The sequence below is a fragment of the Lontra canadensis genome, unplaced genomic scaffold (genome assembly GCF_010015895.1).
Source record: "Lontra canadensis isolate GAN:19392208 unplaced genomic scaffold, GSC_riverotter_1.0 scaffold1, whole genome shotgun sequence".
NCBI classification, from domain to species: Eukaryota; Metazoa; Chordata; class Mammalia; order Carnivora; family Mustelidae; genus Lontra; species Lontra canadensis.
This window is the reverse complement of record NW_022630995.1, coordinates 61,029,623-61,051,437: the sequence shown is the minus strand read 5'-3', so window position 1 is coordinate 61,051,437 and position 21,815 is coordinate 61,029,623. Positions and strand designations below refer to the sequence as shown.

The following is a 21,815-nucleotide window of genomic DNA, read 5'->3' as shown; positions in this document are numbered from 1 at the left end:
AGCTTGAAAAACCACTTGTGTTTCCCACTTCCTCTCTGGGACCTGTGTGCTCACTGTGAGAATATGCCTGCGCTAGCCTGCTGGAAGATCAGCACATGGCACAGAGTCAAGGCCAGCCTAGATCAGCCAGTGGACCCCCAGGCATGCTGGAGAACTTCTGCTAAGACAAGATGCATTGCAAGGGCAAGACCTATCAAGACGAACAGAAGTTCACCCACAGATTTGGAGATGATAAATACTATCATCCTAAGCCAATGAGTTTCAAGGTAGTTGGATAATTATTATGGCAATAACTGACTGTTGCAGGGCCCCTGCCCCCAAATTACCCACAGACCAGATAAGGCGTACCTCTCATAGTGCCAGACAAGGTGCTCAGTCATAGAGTGTGTTTTGTTTATGCTCAGAGGTTCCAGAGCAAGACTGTCAGTATCCAAATCCCAGGGCCACCACCTGCTAGCTTTGTGTCCTCGGTCAAGTTAACCAGTCCTCAGTTCTTGTCTGTCTGTTTTAAAATGGGAATAATAATGTGATCTACTTTCCACAGATGAGAGGCTTGAATGGTCTAATACATGTGAAGTGCTTAGAATGACAAAATTCTCAGGTGAGATGAGCTATTAATGAGTTTACCCATCCCTCTTACCCTTGCCCTCACCCTTTGGAGGGCTGGAATGCTGGTCTGATGCTCCCCCCTCTCTCCCCATCTCTCCCCATCACCGGGCAGAGTGCCCAGCACAGTAAATACCCAGCGTTTGCTGAACATCTGGTGTGAAACTCAACTTTTATTAGCAGAGATGCAAATTTCACAATTCTCTTTCAATCTAAGGTCAACGACATCTTTGTTCTTTGCGTTAAAGCACACGTGTAATATTTATCGTTTTTTATAACCGGACTTCTTCTTTACTCTCTACTGTGCTGTGACATAAACCTTTTTCACTGTCAGGCATTTACGTGCACTGCCCATTCCAACTGTGCTTACTGATGCGTTTCCTGAGAGCTTTTGCCGATGAAGCAGCAGGGATGGAACTGGACAAATAACCACCTTCCACAGACCCATAACCTGGCTAGTTTGGGGCTCAGATCCCCTCAGCTCTTTCTCAGCCATGTTGGTTTTGCTCCAGAGCCTCCCCCTTCTGACAAATAAACCTCCTCCTCTGTAGCCTGACTTCTGGATGGTTTGCCTCTTCACAGGCCCCAAGAGAATCTCCTAGAACACAACCCACCGATGTCCCTTTGTGTGTGAGTTGGGATGGGAGGAAACTCTCCTCTGGTTCTAGCCCTTCTCTAGAAGCTTGTGGCTCTCAGATGGGAGAGGGCTGTTAACCAGCATCCCCTGGAGGGGAATAAGGCTCAAGTGCCACCCCCACTGCCATGCTCTTGAGAATTTCGTGACTCTGGGCAGTCTCCCGAAGAACCCCTGTAGCTCCCAGCATGTTTTTAAAGGCCTCCAGAAACCAAAAACTCAGAACCATGGCCTCGGTCAGCTTACATCAGCCCTGGACGCCTCAGTTCTTTTGCATAAACAGTGAAGGTAATGAAAATGTTCTCTGATTCCATGTTTTTACAGGAATATTGTAAATGAGAAAATGGATCCCAACCATACACTGCTAGGCAAATAGAGGCAATTAATAATACCCCATTTATTACTTCAGAAAGTACTTAGGTTATTTGGATTTTAAAAAGCACTGCACAAATTGTATTAAACTAAAGACTATATAATTCTCAATTTTTCTTTCTCAGAGTGGACATTAGTGAAATTGAAATCAGAGGATAGGATATGGATAAGAAAATGGACAGAGTTCTCAGAATAATGACAGCAAATGCTACTATGAACCTCATATGTATCATCTAATCATTATATATAACAAGCCCAGAGGGAGGTTTCTATCATTTCCTCCTACAGATGAGGGTCCCAAGGCTCAGGAAGGTTAGAATAAGGTCAGGCAGCAGAGCTGGGCATGTGAAGGCCACACAGGTTCACCCAGCCCCTCCTGCCTCCCGCGCAACGGGGCTGCTGTCAGCTGTCTCCTACAAGAAGGATGCCTTGTTTATTCCATGTTGTCTATCTCTGGGCAAAACGGGTTGCCTTTTCGGGGCCCTGTAGGAATGCCTCTGATTCTGAATGCTTGGCATCTGACCCAGCATCTTGCCATTCAGGGGATTTAAGGGAAGCGACCTAAGACCAGTCCCCACCCCCATTGTGGGTGTTGTGTTTTTCTCGCGTAAAACGGGCATGCTTTGTCTCCTTTGCAGGGATGCTGGCACCCAGCCTCGGGCCGGCAGGACATGGCTGCTCTTTCCACGCTTGCTCATTTCTTCTCCTGTGAGTGTTAGGACAGCAGAACTGGGCAGTGAAGAAGTGAGAATATAAGGAGAGAGCCAAATAGACCTAAACTGTTAAGATAATAAGTTCGTATTGTCTTGTGCTTGGGACCACCTGAGCAGCGGCAATGGTGAGACACCACCTAGAAGTGAGCAGACCTGGGTCTTATCCTGCTCTGCCCTGGCTTTTCCAAGCTCCCTGTGTGATCTGTGTCCCCACTGCAGACTGCTGGGAAGATAGAGCAACACAGAGTGTCCAGGGGCACCCAGCACAGCACCTGCAGAGAGGAATGGCACCAGGTCCCAGCATGCCCTGCAGTGCTGACTCCGTGAAGAGGCTGGAACAGTGTGGGAAAGGCCATGGGCCCCTACCTTTCTCGGCTCCCGCCTGGTCATGCTTCTCAAAGAGCAGGTAGTGTGGACTCTCAGGGAGAAAGGGCAGGCTCACCAGCTGGACCAAGGCTGGGACAGCAATCACTCCGAACAGGTATGGCCAGGTGCTCTCCTGAAGGGAGAAACAGGAGGCCAGTGAATGGCTGTGGCCTCCAGTCATCCTGCTGGGGCTGGGCCTCTGGAAAAAACAGCGTTGGCCCTCTGCAGAAGTCCCTCCCACACCGCTGTGATCCCCACCAACAGGCTGAGCAAGGGAACGGACACAGGGTTAGCCTCACATGTATGGTGTTCTCTGTGCACAAGGAAGGTAAGTTCTCATAACCCCCTCTGAGGTGGCGACCTGGGAGGCTCAGGTGGGGCTAGGCTGTGCAAGAATATCAGGGCTGGCTGATGTCATGACCCCTGGGGCATCATGGTGAGCCTTCCTGGTTGTGTGGCCTTGGAAACCACGCTCGTGGCCCCTGGAAACCTGCGTCTCTTGACCCATGGGACAGGGACAGCCGCAGACACTCCACAGGCTGTCCTGAGGGTGCAATCAGATAGAGCTTGGGCTGTGGGGCCTGGCACACAGTAGGTGCACAGAAAAAAAGACTGTTTTGTTGGTGCCAGCCCCCAGATGCCTCCAGGGCCCATGAGATGCAGCCCATTTTGGTCCTGTCGGAGGACATACAAGGACAGCGGCTGGAGCTTCCCTGATTCTTGCAGGCAGGTGTGGTGGGGCTGGGGTACAGCTGGCCCCTGAGGCAGGGGATTCTTCCGTGGCTGGGGCCCGAGCAGGCAGGGCCCTACAGTCTGCACCGGAGGGGCATGTGGGCCACCTCAAGCAGCACCCGTCGCCTCAACACAGCTCGCGCGCAGCAGGTGCTCTTCCTATGCTGGTCAGAGCGGCATTCTTCTTGAGCTGCTTTCTTTCTTTCTTTCTTTTTAAACCCAGGTCTACAGAGGGAGCTCTCGCGGGGTCTCCGCAAGAAGAGAAGGCCAACGGGAGGCAGTTCTGATGGGGAAAAGGCAAAACACTCAATGCCAAATTCTTGGCATGTTCTATTTCCTCAAAAAGCAAAAGGAGGCCTGCAAGGAGGCACCTTCAGAACTAAAGACTTCACACAATGAGCCACAGGGCTGCTGCACCAGGGGGAGGCTTGGGTAGCTTCAGGTCGGGTTCTGAGCGCCCTCGGGGGCAGAGCGTCCCTCTAGGGTTCTCCCAGGGCCGCCTCCTTCAGGAGGGAGGCCAGAGACCCCTTGTAGGCCAGAGACCCCCGTAAGTTCCCAGTTGTCCGATCTTGGAGAGTCGAGTGGGGAGGGACGCCTGAAGCATGGAGCAGGCCAATTGGCTCACAGAAGGGCAAAGACCAGGTCCTGATTTTCAAGGGACCTTTGGTCCTACTTCCTTTTCTTTGTAGAACAGTGATTTATATTCACCAAACTCCAAACACCAATGCCAGCTTGGGGTTTGGTGAGAGACCGGGGGGAGGTGGAAGGCAGACTAGCGGTTGCTGAGGGCCAGAGGGAGTGGGGACGGGGATAGTGATTGCCCCCAGGGATGGGCTTCTTTTTGGAGGGATGATGACAATATTTGGGATTAGTAAAGAAGCATGATCGTGCAACTTTGTGAATACACTAAAAACCACTTTAAGTGGTAAATTTTATGGGAGGTGAATTATAGCTCCATTTTTTTTTTTTTTGAAGACTAGGGAAGAAAGAAGAGTGTCATATGTGTAAGTGGGACATTCACTATGCCAACTTGGTGTGTGTGTCTTGTTACTGATTTTGTTTTTTCTTAGAGTTTACTTGCTGCGTTGGTAAGAGCAGAACAGAAGCTGGGGCGGGGGTGGAAAGACAAGGGAATTAACCCAATTAAGCTCCTACTATGTGCCAGGCGTGGTGTGAGCTTGTCACACAACTGTCTCATTTCACCTCCCGGCAGCTAGAGCTGTTGCTGCACGTTCCAGATGTGGAGACGTAAGAGCCCAGGCTAGGGTCTGCTAGCCAGCCAGCAGCTGTGCAGAGGGAAATCACGCCAAGCTCCTCCCGTAGCATCCTCACAGAGGGGCGCTTTCAGGGGTGAGATCCTAGAAGCTGCCAAAGGGAGAAAGGAGGAGAGGAGCTGGAAGGACAGTGTGAATAGGAACAACCTGACCACTGAGGCCTGATCCTCCCAGGCTCACCAAGAAACCACCCCTGTGGCGGGAGTGCAGGACAAGGGGGGACAGAAACATGGGAGCTGGGGTGGAGGCTGGTCAGGGGCAGCTTGGCTGCCATTCCATGACACTTGGACGTGGCTCCAAGGACCACCAGGAGCTGGGGAAGGCTCTGCACACCTTCCTTGAATCTACAGTCTAGCAGATCTGGTCTGTCAGGGAGCACAGTGAGTGGATTTCTATTATCACTGACAAGCCAAGTCTGTGGTACAGCCTGTGATCTGTGATGTCGTAAATCTTTCCTAAGGACATCACTCTGGTGGCTGTGGTCTGGACTCTGCCTCTGGAGAAAGGCAGATACACTGACCTCAGGGTGGGCCACTCCCAGCTTAGGATGCTAGCAGTCTGGACCGGGGAAAGAGACTGGCAGGAATGTCCAGAGTAGACCCTGGGGGACACTTGACTCAGGAGAAGCCAAGCTTAGCCAACAGTGGAGTTCATGCACTTGGTTGCTATAAAATCCCAAATCCCACAGCTGTCCAGATTTGAATCCTGCCTCTATTGCCCATTCTCTGTGGCCTTGGGCACACTAAGTGCTTTTGCTCAGTCTTCCTCTCTAAAATAGGGATAACAGGAATGCCTGTTCACAGGTGGTCAGGAGCGTTCCATGAGTTAATGGATCTATCGGGCTTCAGTAGGACCCCGCACACTGGAAACATTCAACGAGAAAGAGTGTGGTAAGAAGCCCGTTACCTAGATTATCTCCTTGAATTTCCACACTGCCCTCTGAGGTACAGACCATTATCATGCTCACATTTCAAAAGTACTCACTGCCCCACAGAGGCGTTACCGGGTTCACTGAGACCCATTTTGGTCACGGAGCCATGACTGAACATCAGGTCTTGAGAACCTGAGTTCTGATCCGTGGAGCCTGACCCCAGGCGCCTCAGCTACAGAGGAGGGGTCTCAATGGCACCAGACATGGGATCTGACTTTCTCCCATCGCCTCAGGCTGAAGAACCTTCAGTGGCTCTCGACGGTGCTCCTGGGCATTTGGTCCCAGCACAGAACCCAGGACTCAACATTCTGACCACAGTTCAGACTGCTTGCCTCCTGAGGGCAAAGACCGTGCCTGGCACAGCATATCTGCGGGAGGAGCAAGCAAGTGTGGGAAGGGGCTTTTGTACACACTGATCACCTTCACACAGAGCCCTTGGCAAACTGCTGAGGAGAGCCTCTCACTCTCTTTTTCAGGAGCTGCTCACAGCAGAAGGCATGTTTTAAAGAACATGTATTACTCGCCTAACACAGGACCACGAGGTGCTATGGAAAGTCAATCTCAGGTGAGTCTCCGTGATGCCGGTTAGAGCTTCCTATGTTGGGTAAAGTATGAGGTCAGGGTTCTTAACCCTGCTTATTTTACTCAGGAGGAAAGAAAAACGCATCATCTTGTTGGCCAGGATGATTTCCAACTCCCTTTCGGGTAAGATGAGTGGGTTGCACGATAAGGCAATTATCTTGTTCCTGAATCTGCAAGGTTTCCTTTTAAAAATTGACTTCTGAGTCGCACTGCCCCCAAGCTGTCAATGACTTCAGGCCTTTCCATAAATACTATCCTCCAGGACTGTGATGAGACAGCTCAAAATCTTAAGTAGAGTTGGAAGCACTGATCTTACCCTAAGTCAGGAAGTTAGGAAAGACCTGGCCGCAGGCCCTCTACCTGCAGACAAACAGGACAGGGGAGGCAAGGCTGGTCAGCACTCAGACCACCAACGGGACAGGCTCCTGGGCCAGCAACTTGGTGCTGCTGGAGGCGAGAAGGGCAAGAATGAAGCCTACCTCACAGAGCCAATGGGGGGACAAAATGAAGTATTTTTCTATTTTATCACATTCAGGATCAGATTATAGTAACAGTTGAATGTTTGTCGAGTACTTCACGGGCCAAGTTCTGTGCTTAGCTCCCCGCAAATGCAACACGTGTTACACACACACCATTCATGATGCCCTCAAAAAGTACAACCTTGGTTTTTGTCTCCTATGTTCCTTTAATGTTTAGTTGGTAGGGATGCTCCTCTCTGCCCCATCACAGGGGCTCAATCTTAGGATATAGTCTCAGGGTCAGTTTCAAAACAATAATCCAAATAAACCTGACTGAATGGCAAATTTTCTGTCCCCCAGTCCAAGCCTGCTTTGGGCTTGGAGCTGTGGCAGAAAGAATCTGGGGGTGGGGGGGGAGGGCTGCTTCTCATTTCTCTCCTACTCCTGTCTCCCCTCTGCAGCTTCAGGACCATGTCCAACCCTTCCATCCCACCCCCTCTCCCCTTGGAGTTCCTCTGACTTGGGAGTTTGCAGCTCTTTTATTTTTTTTTTTAAAGATTTTATTTATTTATTTGAGAGAGAGAGAGAGAGAGCAGGGGTGGGGAAAGGGAGAGCAAGCAGCAGACTCCCCACTGGGCAGTGGGCCTGGATCCCAGGACCTGGGGATCATGATCTGAGCTGAAGGCAGACGCTTAACTAACAGAGCCACCCAGGCACCCCTGAAAGTCATCTAAAGACTCATGTCCTCTGCAGCCCCGAGAAATCCAGGGCCAAGGCTACCATGTGCTGTTGTTTAAGTCCCACGGGGTACTGCTACTGAAATCTAGCCCACTCTGATCTCCAAGCTGAGGGCCCGCGGGGCAGGTTTATTAATTATGCTTTTCATTTTCTGTATTTTATGATGCTTTGGCATCCCGGGTCCTTACTGATCCTACAGAGACTGCCCCTCCCAGGGGTGGCTGAGTCTGGTCGTCGGAAACAACCTGCCAAGAGCATGCTTTCCACAAGCAAACCAACTAGAGCCCACACCCGCAGTGACCTCCTTTATCCAACTGTCACACATAAACCAATATTCCTCCTGCCCTAAGTTCCCCGAAGGTCAGGTCGCAGACAGCTAGATGGCCCCTACAGCCCAGAGCGAGCCTGAAATCATTCAAACTATGCAGCCCTAAACTTGTTCAAGCTCGTCTCCCCTGCTTTGCCCATACCTGGTGCCAAAACCAAAATAAAGGCTCTAGGCCTTGCTCTCCCCTCCCTCCTTCCACCTCCTGATGGACCCTGTGCTTGCTCCTGGGGCCCTGTGTGGAATGGCTTCGGGCCTGCATTTGGGAACTGTGAACAATGAACTCTTCTTTCAAAAGCAGTGTCTCCATGTCTGTCCCCTCAGCATACCTGATTAAAGGCAATCCCAGGCACATTTCACAGGGGCCGGGCCATCCCGGCCACCACAGGCAGGGCACCAGGCAGGTTCTGGCTGTGGACCCCCACTTCTCTCTAAGCCCCAGGCCAGCTCTGTTGGCTCTCCTCCAGATTCCTCAAGCACCCGGCGATGTGAGACCAGCCCTCTTTCTGTTCATCTCCAGTGCTCCCCCAGGGCCATGCCTCTTCAATTTAGCCGCACATTGGAATCGCCTGGGGAGTTAAAAACTACTGATGCCCACTGTCTCCCCTACTTAGAAATCTTGGGTTCTCTGGCCTGGAAGCGTGGCCTGGGTGCCAGGTTGTTCATGCTCCCCAGAGGGCTCCAGGGGCAGTAAGAGCCCGGGGCGTCCCCTTCCCTTGTAGGGGATGATGGTGCAGGGTGCAGAACCAAGGGGTTCATCCCCCACTGCCAGGAGTACTGTTGGCTGTGGGACCACAGCTGGATCTCCCCAGGATGGACCCTTGGAAGACACTGTCCACCAAGCCTGCCCACCCCTCCCCAGGAGTAATCTGCCTCCAGGGGCTGGCTGATATGGGGACACAAAGGCCTGCCCCTCCTCCTCTGTCTGAAAGTGGGACAATCAGAGGAGTCCTCCGAGGTCCAGAGCTGGGCCAAGGTCTCTGCATGACTGAGGGCAGCTCACCTCCCTCCTCTGCTGAGGGTCACCTCCCTTATTCCCTGGCAGGTATGAGCTGAGCACACATTCCAGTCAGCTTCCTGCTCACCGACCTCCATCTCAGGGTCATTTTGCTGGGGAACCTGACCTAGGACACACCTGTGGACTCAAGCCTCCCAATGTTCATGTCCAGCTCTCTTCTTTGCCTGGGGCTCTTCTAATGCCAGGTGCTCGGTGGCAGTTCCACTGACAACTCTTGGTTCCACATCCAAGCACAGGGTCTCTGACCTTGCAGGCTACCCAGGCCTGGCCCTTGATCACTACCTGTCCAGAAACCCAGTTTGGAAACTTAATGTCTACACGCCTGCCATTGGCCCTCAGCCCTCCCACTGCCATCTGACTGGCCGCCTGCCCTGCCGTGGCCCCACTAGCTGTTTCTTAGTCTTTCTCTCATGCATTCCCTCCCCTTCTCTTTTGCTAGCACTGGCCTTAGGGGACCACCTTCCCACAGATCACCTGGATTCATGCAGCAGCATCTCAACTGTCCCCAAATCCTCCACATTCTGTTCCATCCTTCATAGCCTGAGCGATCCTTCTGGAAGGTGCCTTTGGTGTTCCAAATTATTTCTCTAAGACCTTTCAGGGGCTTCCCATTGCCCTGGAGGTGGAGCCCAAATCTCTCAGCCAGGGGTATAAAGCCCTGTCTTATCAGAACCCTGTTAGGATGCCTGCCTTGATGCGGGCTGGACAGCGGTGCCAGCGCCTCTGCTCTGGTCCTGCCCATCGGATCTAAGAGCCTCCCTGACTCTATCTGCTGATGCCATACCTTTGCATGGCCTGCTTCCTCTCTGGGGAATGCCTGCCCCCTACATGCACAGCACCTACCTATCCTTCCATATTTAATGTTCCCACCCATGGATGACATCTCCATCAGGTACAGACTTCCAATAAAGCTCTCATTACTTCGTGTAGCGCTGGATTTCTTTCTGGGTGTGTCTCTCTGACTAGAGTGAGCTCCTCAGGGCCATCACCCTGCCCTGTTCTTTCATGTGTTAGCCCAGCACCTGGCGTGTGGCAGGTGTCCAATTAAAGCTTGCTGACTGAGTGCAGGCTGGGTGAGATGAAGGGCACAGGACAGCAATGCTACTGCTGGAGACACAACTGTGAAATAACACACACCCCTGCTTTTAAAGTACTTTAGTATTTTTAATGCTCCAACTTCCCAGATGGTATCCTATAAAAGGGTCAAATGCCATAAAAAATATTTCCCTCTGAGGTACTATTACAATTTCCAGTTTATAGAAGAGAAAACCAAGGCCCATAGGGCACCTGGGTGGCTCAGAAGGTTAAGCATCTGTCTGCCTTCAGCTCGGTTTTGGTCTTGGGGTCCTGGCATCAAAACCTGCATCAGGCTCCATGCTCTGGAGTCTGACTCTGCCTCTGCTACTCCTGCTGCTCGTGCTCTCTCTGGCTCTCAAATAAATAAAATCTTTTAAAAAAAATCAAGTCTAAAGATAAATAAATATAGAAATAAGTAAAAGAGAAAACTGAGGCCCAGAAAGGTCAGGCAACTGATGCAAGGTCAGGTGGGAAACTGGGGCGGGGTACAGCCGAATGAAAGCCTGGTTCTTCTGATTCCTACATGGGTCTCCTTCCAGGACATTATTCCTGACATCACACCATCACCTTCCCTCACCATAGCTGTTGAATGAATAGAGAAGTTATATGCAGATAATATTAGGCTCAACCCAGTCCTGCTTCTCCAGAGAGAATCCTATACAGAACTCATCAGAGATCACTCCAACTCAGCTCCGATGGCTTTGGCTATTACCGAAACATCAGGGATTCCATCAAGGCAAGGAGCTAGGGCAGCCATTCCATAAGGAAAAACAGTGTGGAAATGTGTTCACCTGCAGAAGGGATGCTGGGAGAAATGTGTGAATGCCCCTCTCTTGTTGAGCTAGGTCTTCCAAGGGCATCAGCCTCAATCACAAAAGTGCATGGAATCCCTTGACCTTGCCATCTCCATAACCACCTTTCAGAGAGGGACCCTGCTGGCCTCAACTTTACAGAGCCCTGGAAGGGGGAAACTGTGCCCAGCTGTGTCTACACAGCCTTGCTGATGGGTCCATCTGTCACCATCTCCACTCTAGGTCGTGCAGAAATCAATACCATCTGACCCTACAGAGCCCAATCCAGGCTACTATGGTTCAAATCACTGTAGCAAACATATTATTCTAGAATCACTATTCTTGTATGTATTCAGGTTCTGATTCTATTTCAACAGAACAATAATAGGGATCTCAAGAACATGGGTACTCCTGCCTTTTCCTGTGTGAGAAATAATACTGACATTATCCTCCAAGGGCATAACATTCACCTCTCACAAAGCTGCTGTGAGTTTTAGGTGTGAGGGAAGCACCCGAGTAGTGACCCATAATTGCTTTTTAAGACAGGCCAGATCCCCGCTCCCCTTCCTACAATATTTTCCTGCTTGTCAAAGGGTTTTGTTGTCCTATGCCTTGCTTAGTTTTTCAAGCAGTCCTATGGGATGGTAAGGTAAGAAGCTACTATTCCCATTGTACTGATAAGGATACTGAGGTGGAGAGAACAGTGGATCCTGCAGCAAGATCTTCCGTAAAACCAAGATTGTCCCTTCTCCATGTGAGAGAGAGAAATCCACGCAGTTTTAAAAGGTTGTGGTCCTGCGGAGTACATTTCCGAGTCAACCTACAGCAAGGGACTGGCACCCACTGCCTTCATCCGCATCTTACAGTTGAGGAAACTGAGGCACAGAGAAGTTAACTCATGCATACAGTCACACATGTTCTAAATGGCCAAGCGGGGACTAACCCCAGGTGGTATGGTACCCAGCCCGACACTCTCAACCCCCACGCTAGCCTCATGGACAGAAGGGACTCCTCAGCTGCACTTGCTGAGGCAGACCTGACTTCCCTGACTTTACATTTACAGAGATCGCCTTTTTCTTTCCTGCGGAATTAGGTAGGTAGCCCCATTTTCTCTAAATAAAGCTCTCTGCACTTGAAGCCCATTATTAATCCATTTGTCAGCCTTCTGTGTTCTAGCTGAGTCATCCTGGTTTCTGGGTCTCATTGTTAAGACTCATTCACACCATGCCTTTGTTTGCCACCTCCTCCACCTTCCCCACTGTGGGTCATCTACCATCAGATAGTGTCCTCCGAGTGGAACTCAAGAAAGGGAGACAAAAATGGTTTGTTCTGAGGCTTTAAAAGCATAAGGACATCCATGTGAATTGCATTTTCCTGTTGCTGACCTCAATTTAGGGCCTATGTATGGTGTGAGGCATGATTTTTTTTTTAAATTTTTTAACATTTTATTTATTTATTTGATAGAGATCACAAGTAGACAGAGAGGCAGGCAGAGAGAGAAGAAGGGAAGCTGGCTCCCCACTGAGCAGAGAGCCCGATGTGGGGCTTGATCCCAGGACCCCAGGATCATGACCTGAGCTGAAGGCAGAGGCTTTAACTCACTGAGCCACCCAGGCGCCCCGTGAGGCATGAAAGGCCAAGGAGCAGCCCAGGTTACCAAGGGTTCTGTGACCTTGGATGCCAGTCTTTCCCTTCTGTAGCTCTGTTCAGCTTTGGAGTTAGCTCCAAGTTCAAATTCTGGTTCTTCTCCTTACAAGTTATGGGGCTTTGAGCAAATGACTTACTCTTTCTAGAATCACAGTTCTCTCAGCTAGAAAATGCGGACGGTGATGAACACTTATTTTGCAGGTTGCTCTGGGGGTGATAGAGATGATATCCTAAGCATGGGCCTGGTACACGGGTACACGGGTGGAAGCCAAGAGATAGTTCTTTTTCCTCTTTGCTGTGGTCTTGAGCCAGTGCAGGTGGCCCATCCTAATCGAAAAGTGTGCTGAGGTTAGACCCGCTGCCCTGAGCCTGACATGGAGTCTGGGTTGAGTATACGAAACTCACATCTCAGATCCACACAGGAAGTCTAGGAGTTGAGGACCAGCATACCAGCTTCCAGGGGCCCCCACTGAATTTCACCAGCCACTGCCCCTTCTCCTTGTTTGCTTTCTACCCCCCCCCCCCCACCGGGGGCCTCTGTCCAGCTAGCTGGTACTCCTACTCTGGACACAGACAGCCCTGGTGGCCCTCTGCTGAGCGCACTGAGAAGGAGCATGGCACCCCTCTATCTAGGGCACTGTCTCCTCATCTGTGGGATGTAGGCTGCATCGAGGTACACATGCCCATCCCCTCCACTTGAGTGCCCTTGGCTCTCAGCACATGTAGGGTGTGAGTCCGGACTTCCAGAGTGCTGCTAGGATCTCCTTTCCTCAGCTCACTCACATTGCCTTCATTCAGCCCAGGCGCATGTCCTGAAGGACAGGGCCGAGTGGAGGGCAGTAACAGCAGGAACAGAGGCGCAGGTGGTGAGGCCTATCCTTAGCTCCGCCCGGGGAGTCCTGTTCACAGCTTTCTTGCCTCCGCCACGCCCCCTATTCATAGAGCTGTGGTCAACACGTCCCAGCCCCTGAGTGCCTGTTGCACTCAGATGAGCAGAGGCTCCACTCAGTATTACTGTTTTTTATGAAAAAGGGTCTTTTCAGAGCCTCACTCTTTCTCCTTATCTTTCAAATACCTTAAATGTTAGGAGACCAAACCCAAAGAAAGCGCAGAGATTTCAAGCCAAGGGCTATTTTCTGGCACTGCTTCGGTAGAGAGGAGAGAGACAGAGAGAATCAATTCTGGATATCAGCAAAACGCAAATACAGCTCAGTCCCTTGAGTCTGCCTTCAGCTCAGGTTGTGGTCCGAAGGTCCTGGGATCAAACTCCGAGCCCGTCTCCTTGCTCAGCGGGGAGCCTGCTTCTCCCTCTCCCTCTGCCCCTCATTCATGCTCTCTCTCTCTCTCTCAAATAAATAAAGTCTTAAAACAAACAAACAAAACAGCCTCCAGAGTGTGTGCTGATCCGGAGTTAAACAGGAATCATCGAGGAGTCAGACTAGCAGGATGAGAAAGCCCAGGCAGAATGTATGTTCCTGCTCCAGAGAAACATATTCATTTCTGATGGAAAGAAGGTTAACATTTTCCTAACCCCCAAATTTGTTCTTTTGTGATCCAGACTCTGAACCACTCAAGGCTTTCTAAGGAAAGAATAGCCAGGAACCGAAAGTCTAGGTATTGTTTGAGAGGAAAGAATAAGAGAAAACAGGGTGATCTGAGTCTTCAGAACTGAGAAAGAACACAAGAGTATAGTTTCTGTGATGAGCTGAAAACTGTCCTTCTCTTGCTTAAAGCTCTGTGGAAGTGGCAGAACTTCATGTAGGGGATGGCTATATGGACATCTAAGGAGACTGGTCCCCGAGAGTCACAGCTGCAGACAACATCAAGGGTCCTTCAGCCTGGCTGGCCAGAGAGAGGATATCTACCACTGGCAGAGCCACCTGCTACCACAAGGACATCCGGACTGGGCAGGAGGCTGGGCAAGCGTAATATGCTTAGCCGATTCCCTCCCAGACAGAAGGAGCCATGGAAGAAACACTGGGAGAAACAGCAGAGCACATGTAGGCCTTGGGGTCCTAAAACAACCCAGAGAAGGAAGCGAGTGTCCAAGGAAGCCATTCACCAAGACTCTGGTTGGCCCCAGGGAGTGTGAACTTGGGTTGGACTGAGTGGGCCGTGGGAAAATAAAGACACGTGGCTTCTTGCTTGTGTACCTGGGATGCAGTGTTCTAACCACTGGGGACAAATGCTGGTCTTGCAATGCTCACTGGGAGAGGGTAGTAGGTAAAAGAAACAAACAAGCTTGGATGACAAAGCTCGCACAACTCCCGGTGTCACACGCTGAGGCCATGAATTCCAACTACTTTCCTACCGCAGCTTTTACCAGAACAGCTCTCAGAATTAAACTAACATCCACCGCTTCTGGCTTCATTCCTTCCCCACCTTTATATGATTTCAAAAGGCATGGCCGCTTTTGTCTCTGGTTGTGGTGAATCAATTTCCTCATCTCTGTTGTCACTTTCTGGAATTTTGGGGAGACATTTGTTTTGTTCTTGGAATCATTTTGGAATAGGTAATTTTTTTAAATTTAATTTTATTTTTTCAGTGTTCCAAGATTCATTGTTTATGCGCCATACCCAGTGCTCCATGCAATACATGCCCTCCTTAAAGAAATACTCACTATCAGTCTCAAAACACACATCTTAGGAAGAGAAAAATATTGTTACAGTACAGCTCCACACTGGTCTTATTTGGTTCTTGAGACTTAAACTTTGCCATGCTCCACACACAGAGACTTGTGGGGTCAATGTCAAAATGTAATTATGGGCTCATTAAAGTTTGGCTTTAAAAAAAAGTGGTATTTAGGTATACAGGTTTTTTGAGAACTTTCTTTTATCTGAAAGACATGCACTTGTTTTTAAAGAATAAGCTAAAAATGCCAGTACCCAGATTTTGTAAATGCTTTCCATTGCTCCCAGTGAGAAGGTATGTAAACTTTTAAATAGGAATCTAAAAAAAAACAAAAAGCAAAAAAACAAAACCCAAAACTGAAAACCTTGAAAAGTAAACTTGTCAGAGGGGACAGGGAATTTACAATGGATTTATTTAACATTTGGGTGAATGGCTGCAGAACTGGAGTAGCTATGGAAATAGCAGGGGTGAGCCCATGATGAAGGTGGAGAGGGAGAGGGCTCTGGCTTCCAAGCTCCAGGGTAGAGCTGATGAAGTTCTCTGTGCTGGAGAAGCCAAGAACCTAATCCAAAGCCAGACCACCTGGGGTTGGGTCCTGACACTCACCGACTGTGTAACCATACATTAACTTAACCTCTCTGTTCCTCAGTTTGCTCATCTGTAAAATTAAGCACACAGCAGAGTGTCTTCCATGAAGTGAGAGCTTGGTAAGTGTTTGACCAATAACAAAAATGACAAAGTTAGAGCTCTTTTGAAAGAGATTTCTGTATTCCAGGAGTCAGATCTTTCTGCTATGGTCAATTAATTTCTTTCTCTTTCTTTCTTTCTTTCTTTCTTTCTTTCTTTCTTTCTTTCTTTCTTTCTTTCTTTCTTTCTTCCTTTCTTTCTTTCCTTTAAGACTTTATTTATTTATTTTAGAGAGAAAGCACACATGTGCGAGAGAGAGTACATGGGGGGAGGGGCAAAGGGAGATGGAGAGAAAGAACCTCAAGAAGATTCCCAGCTCACGGAGCCCGATACAGGGCTGAAATCATGACCTGGGCCAGAACGAAGAGTTGGACACTCAACCAAAAAAGCGCCCCCGCAAGTGCCCCTGCTTGGTCAATTTTGACTCAAGGACTGTATGAGCCAAATGTCCTGTAACTCCTGTATTGTAAGTGCTTTGCAAAAGCCCTAAAATCATATGCATTTATGGTTTTGATGTTCTTTGACCAAGTCTCTATGAGTCATGAGTTAGAGTACTTAAATTCTTCAATCCTGAAATTTTAAGTTTTCAGGTCACATATCTGTTACTCTGGTCCAGGGACTTGGCAATGGGGCAGAATTTAGCTCTGAATCATTCTGTCTTGCAGATGGCCCTGAAACTATTTTTGCCCTGGCCATGGGTAAGAGGTGGAGAACAAAAGCCCAGAGAAAGGAGGTGCTTTGCCCACGGTATGACAGCTGAGCAGTGACTAGAGACTCCTCCACGGCATCAACCTGCCTGTCCCATAGCCCCACATTATCCTGTCATTTACAGAGCTGGAGTAGCCCAGGTGGGCCCAGGTGCAGACATTTGGTGCCAAGCCCCACTGGCTTTGACTTCTTGCTCTATGGACATGATATTTAACCTCTACAATTCTCAGTGTCTTTATCAGTAGAATAAGGATAATAAAACCTATATTACAGACCTTCATGATAGTGAAATAGGTAGCATGTAAAGTGCTCGGGCTGGTGTCCGGTTCTGAGTAGCACAGTGTTTACCATTGTTACCATTTCACACTACCCAGAGCGCCAGGCCATGGATGAGGGGTTCTAGCATAGTTGTCCCTTTGGAAAACTTGTTTAAAACTATGCCTGCTTAGACCTAGATTGGGAGGGGTATGGGGCACCCTCACTCTCCACTGCCCTGGGCTGCATGACGAGGGACTTTGCCTACACACTCCTGGCTTTCTGCTCCACCCCATACTCACCCCCATACCAGTTACTGGGTTATTGGGTGGCCACCATTGGTCCACACTGGCTGGCGGGGTGGAGCTAATCTCATAAAGGCTTGCCTATACAGGGGGTGAGGCCTCTTTCTGCTTCTTCCCCTGGATGAGGATTTAGCTGCAACCCAAGGTGAGTGGGTGTCAGCATTGTAGACCCCTAAGCTCCCTTGGGGAGCAAAGTAGGCTGACTTGTTGCTCATGTAGCCAGGCCTTGTGTTGAACCCCAACACATTGACAGGTCTGACCTCCATTTTTCAACAGTTCCAAATGTGGGTGAGCAGGTATAAACCTTTCTGAGTCCATCAGACATTCCCTAAGGATTCTGACTCAGGAGGTCTTAGGTAAGGCTCAGGTCCCTCCTTTTTAAATAAGTATCATAGGCTGCTCTGAAGCATACCCCCTCCTCCTACAAACCACTGCTCTACAAGTAGTGAAAGCTTCTTACTAGAGGCATTCAAGAGGAGGCTGGGTGCCATTTGAGCCTCCATCCTTCATAATGATATGCATACTGCAGGCTTTCCTTTGTGTTTTCTCAGTCCAGCATTTTATAATTTGAACATTCTACAAACCATTTATTAGAAGTTTCCTTTTCTATATTGGGTATTAAAGGATTGAGGAAAAAAGGCATGGAAATTGTCTGATAAATAAGGCAGACTGCCCATTACCTTCTCTGATTCCTGAAAGTGACAGTCCAGGAATACAATGGTATTAACTGTGAGAATAAGAAAACAGAAGTGGCAACAGTGGGCAAGGCGGGATAGCAAAGTGGGGAAAGGGGCAATCTGAGCCCTTGGGGGAACCAAGAGGAAGCGAGACCCTAATGCTTGGAACAAGGGCCTGCTGAAAGCAGGTGTGGTTGTGTGAAAGATCACAGACCCTCATCCTCTGCCCTACAGAGGATGCCTACAGCCAGTCAGCTCTCTTCCCTATGGCGGACTGGCTCATTCTCACAATTAGTGGGACCATGGTACCTTCAGGCATGGGCATACCAGGCCCAGCAACAAAACATGAAGCTGAAAATTAGAAAATAAGTCTCAAAGCTCCTAATCACCTGCATCTGAACCCGCTCCTGCAAGCCATGGACCTCCTGTTCTGTTTAGAGAAACCATCCTCCAAAGGGAAAAGCCATCTCCCACTCACGTACTAGGGCCTGCTGACAACAATGCTGTTCACACTTTTCTCTCCCTGAGTGGAGCCCCATCCCTCACCCAGAGCTTCTGCTCAGCCTGTTTTAACTCTGGATGGGAGCACCAGGCATCTGAGGAGGTCTCTGACCTGCACTAGAAGAGAGGCCAAAAGAAACCAACGAAAAGAAAGAAATCGGGAGTAGAAGCAGAAAATGTAGTAGCTGAACAAAATAATTTATGTAGGGGACAAAAGCCCCATCAGTAATACCTACTGTGATATAGATGCAGATACTGTGTTTAGGAAACAAGAACTGGATGCCATGTAAAAGTGACATGTAAAAAGTCCCTTTAGAAATTAAAAATATGATAACAAACAATAAAAATACACAAAGTAAGTCGGAAGACAAATTTGAGAAAAACTCCCATGTGAAAGAGAGATGGAGGAAAGGAAAGGAAAGATTAACAACAGAATTAGAAGGTCAGTCTACGATCTGACTACAAGGATTTTGAGAAAAAGAAAAATAGAAGTATGGAGAGGAAAAACTACCAAAGAAGTGACAAATGAAATTTCCCAGAATGAAAGGACATGAGTCTATATACTGAAAGAGGTTCCTGAGAACTCTGCACAATGAAGGAAAAAGATCCACATTAAAGGCCATAAATTATAAAATTATAAAACAAGAGATAAAAAGGATTCTAGAAGCTTCCAGAAGTAAACAATAGTTTACTTACAAGTGAGCAAAAATAAAGTCATCAGATTTCTCATCAGCATTGCCAGATACTTGAGGATAGGGGAGCCATGCCTTTAAAATCTGAGGAAAATGATAACTGCCCAAGAGTTCATTATCTAACCTACCATCTACTGGGTGTATGTGTAGAATAATTTTTAGACTGCAAAGTTTCAAAAGATTTTCCTTCCCTTATGTTTTCTTAGGTAAGTACTTGAGGAAATGATTCAGAAAAGCAAGAAAATAAATGAGGAAGACATGGGACCCAAAAAACAGTGGATCTTATCTTCTAGAGAGACATAGGAAACCCAGGACAGGTCTGCAGCAGAACCAGAGACAACCAGTTTAGATTAAAACAACATGCCAGAAGACTGAGGTACAAAAATCAAATTCATAGAACATTTGCAATATATTTTAGCACTTTGCAAACTTATTGCCAAATACTTAATATTAAAGCATTTGAAAAAAAATCAACTGTAGGTACAAAGAAAACTAAGAAAGTGAGAAATAACAACAAAGGCATTACTAACTCTAGGAGAAACAAAAAGTTGCATGAAAAAGGAAAGCAACTGGGGTACATTTTCACAATATAAATATTAACCAGTGATTAATAAAAGATTGTGCTGTAACTATATTGATAGGGTAGAGAAAGGGAAGAGAGAGGTAGTAGTGAAAGAATGCCTAGACCTCAATTATTACACTAGGACATCAATGAAAATGTCTAAAACTAATGAATCTAGAAATAGTGTTACAACCAATTATTTATATATAAAGATTATACATAGATAGGCTTTATTTTAAGAAACTAGTTCAAATTATCTTAAAATGTTGGAGAATTATCAAATAACAGCTAAAAGAACTGTAAGAGACACAAGCGGGTGAAATAATGGACCACTGTTATTCCTTACAAGTGTTTTAGTAGTATAGGATTCCTTTTTAAACCATTTCCATGCATTGTTCTAACATAATAAAAAATTTGTTTTAAATCTGGTATGAAGTTGGGATATGAATATTTTTTTTATAATAATTTTTTTAAACATATATTTTTATCCCCAGGGGTACAAGTCTGTGAATCGCCAGGTTTACACATTTCACAGCACTCACCATAGCACATACCCTCCCCAGTGTCCATAACCCCACCACCCTCTCCCTATCCCCCCTCCCCCCATCAACCCTCAGTTTGTTTTGTGAGATTAAGAGTCACTTATGGTTTGTCTCCCTCCCAATCTGGGATATGAATATTTTTATTGGGGATACTTTTCTGGTGTTTTGTGTACCCTCTCGAGATTCTGGTGGTGAATCCCTAGTCTCTAGGCTCAGTTTCCTTCGCTGTGCTCCAGCCACACAACGTGAACTGACCTGGGCCTGAGCAACCTGAATGTTCTGATCTCAGGGAGGTGCTGAATCATAGCCAGGTATGACATAGCTGGTTGGTTAGGGGTGTGTGTGCACAGGATGTGTTATGCATATGTGTGTGCATAGGGGTAAGGGTGTGTGTGCACAGGATGAGGCGGGGTGATTTCTTTCAAATCGCTGTTACTTCCAACACCAAGCTCTCTTGGACAGGGACCCAGGCTAACAGGGTGATACTCTCCCCTCAGTGCTCAAAGCATAGGAAGGAATTGTGATCAGCGAGGGCTGTTTGAGAAGCTCAGAGGTCAAGTTACATGTGAGAGGAATCTTATGGTTCCAACATTAGGACTTGAAGTCTGCCAGAAGCAGCATCTGCCTCGTCTAATTATGGAAGTACGGTGTCTGGGTTGCGTTTCCCCAGGGCCCTAAGCCTACCAAGTCTCTCAGCCTCTACGAAACTGCACAGACTGGCGCTGAAGACATAGAGCACGCCCATCAGCCTGGAAAGCAAGCTCTACCTTCAGCAGCCCCTGAGTGCCCTCCATCGAATTAAGCTAATAAAAGAGGCCACTTAACCTCCCCGATGAAATGCTTCTTCAGTCAGTCAACAATATCGGTGACATCCATCCAACACCAGGCAGTGCAGAGAGAGAAAAGGCGAATCTGAAGCAGAAAGGCTTGGCCCCCAAAGGGATTGCAGTCAATGTGAAGTCGGAAGGAAGCAGTAAGAAAGGGCATGTCCCGATGTTGCCCTATCAGACCGAAGGCCCAGAAAACGCTTTTATGGGAATTCAGCAGAGCGAGGGAAAAGCTTTTGTTGGGAGCATCAGGCCAAGCTCAACTCATGTTTAGCTTCTCCTTTCTATTTTCAGAAAGCCTGTTAAATTATATTCCTTTTCAGAGTTTGTAACTGCTGGAGCTGGGCCTGTCTTAAAGGCTAAGTGATGTGGACTGAAAGAGGTAAGAGAGAATCAGTGGTACTAGGCAGAGGGGATGGCAGGAGGATTACAAGATGGAGGGAGAGCAGAAGACGTTCAGGAACGTGTGGACAGCTGAATGGTGCTGGAGGTTAGTTGCATTAGGCTTGGACCCTGGAACGGAATGTGGGGGTCTTGGAGGCCACACTGAGGAATTTGGGCTTCATTTGGTGGACACAGGATCCACTGTTTAGCCAGATAGCAACTATGACAGAATATAGTGATAAATGCTTTACACACAGCATGTCTTTCAAAGATTACATTAGCCCCACTGAGTAGGCATTACTGCGCCCATTTTACATATATAGAAACTGAGACTCAGAGAGCAGCAGGAACTTGTCCAAGTTCCACAGCTAGAAAACAGCAGGGGTAGGAAATCTACAACTTGAAGAATTCCAAGTCGGAGCATTCCACCATGCTCTGTGCCCTTCTACGGAGCGGCTGGTGAGACCCCAGCAAAGCACAGCCAGAGGAAGGTGGTTCGGCAGATGGGACTGCAATGACAAGAGCAAGGGGGGCTGGGGAGAAGGTGCACATGGCCCCAGCTGACCTGTCTCCCTCACCTCTGTTGGCCTCCCTGGCAGTCTTACTAAGCCACTGTCAGGTTTTTAACATGCCTACTGGCACCCTCTGTCTTCTTGGTTTGGGTTTTTTTGTACAGGCTGCTTGCTTGACCTGGGACAGTGTCCCCCCTGATCCCCCCAACTGGCTACCCAGTCATACCCTAAAGGTCAGGGAGGACACCACCTTCTCCAAAAGGCTTCC

At 48.3% G+C, this 21,815-nt stretch overlaps 1 protein-coding gene across 4 annotated transcripts in view; it reads right to left on the bottom strand.

The window, feature by feature from the left end:
• The window catches only part of SLC2A9 (solute carrier family 2 member 9), a 210,000-nt gene that overhangs the window by 105,880 nt on the left and 82,305 nt on the right, over positions 1–21,815 (bottom strand). For all 4 annotated transcript variants that reach the window (XM_032855051.1, XM_032855069.1, XM_032855060.1 and 1 more), the window contains one exon: positions 2,692–2,824. In XM_032855051.1, coding sequence (XP_032710942.1) covers positions 2,692–2,824 — 133 coding nt within the window. The remainder of the gene's footprint in view (positions 1–2,691; positions 2,825–21,815) is intronic.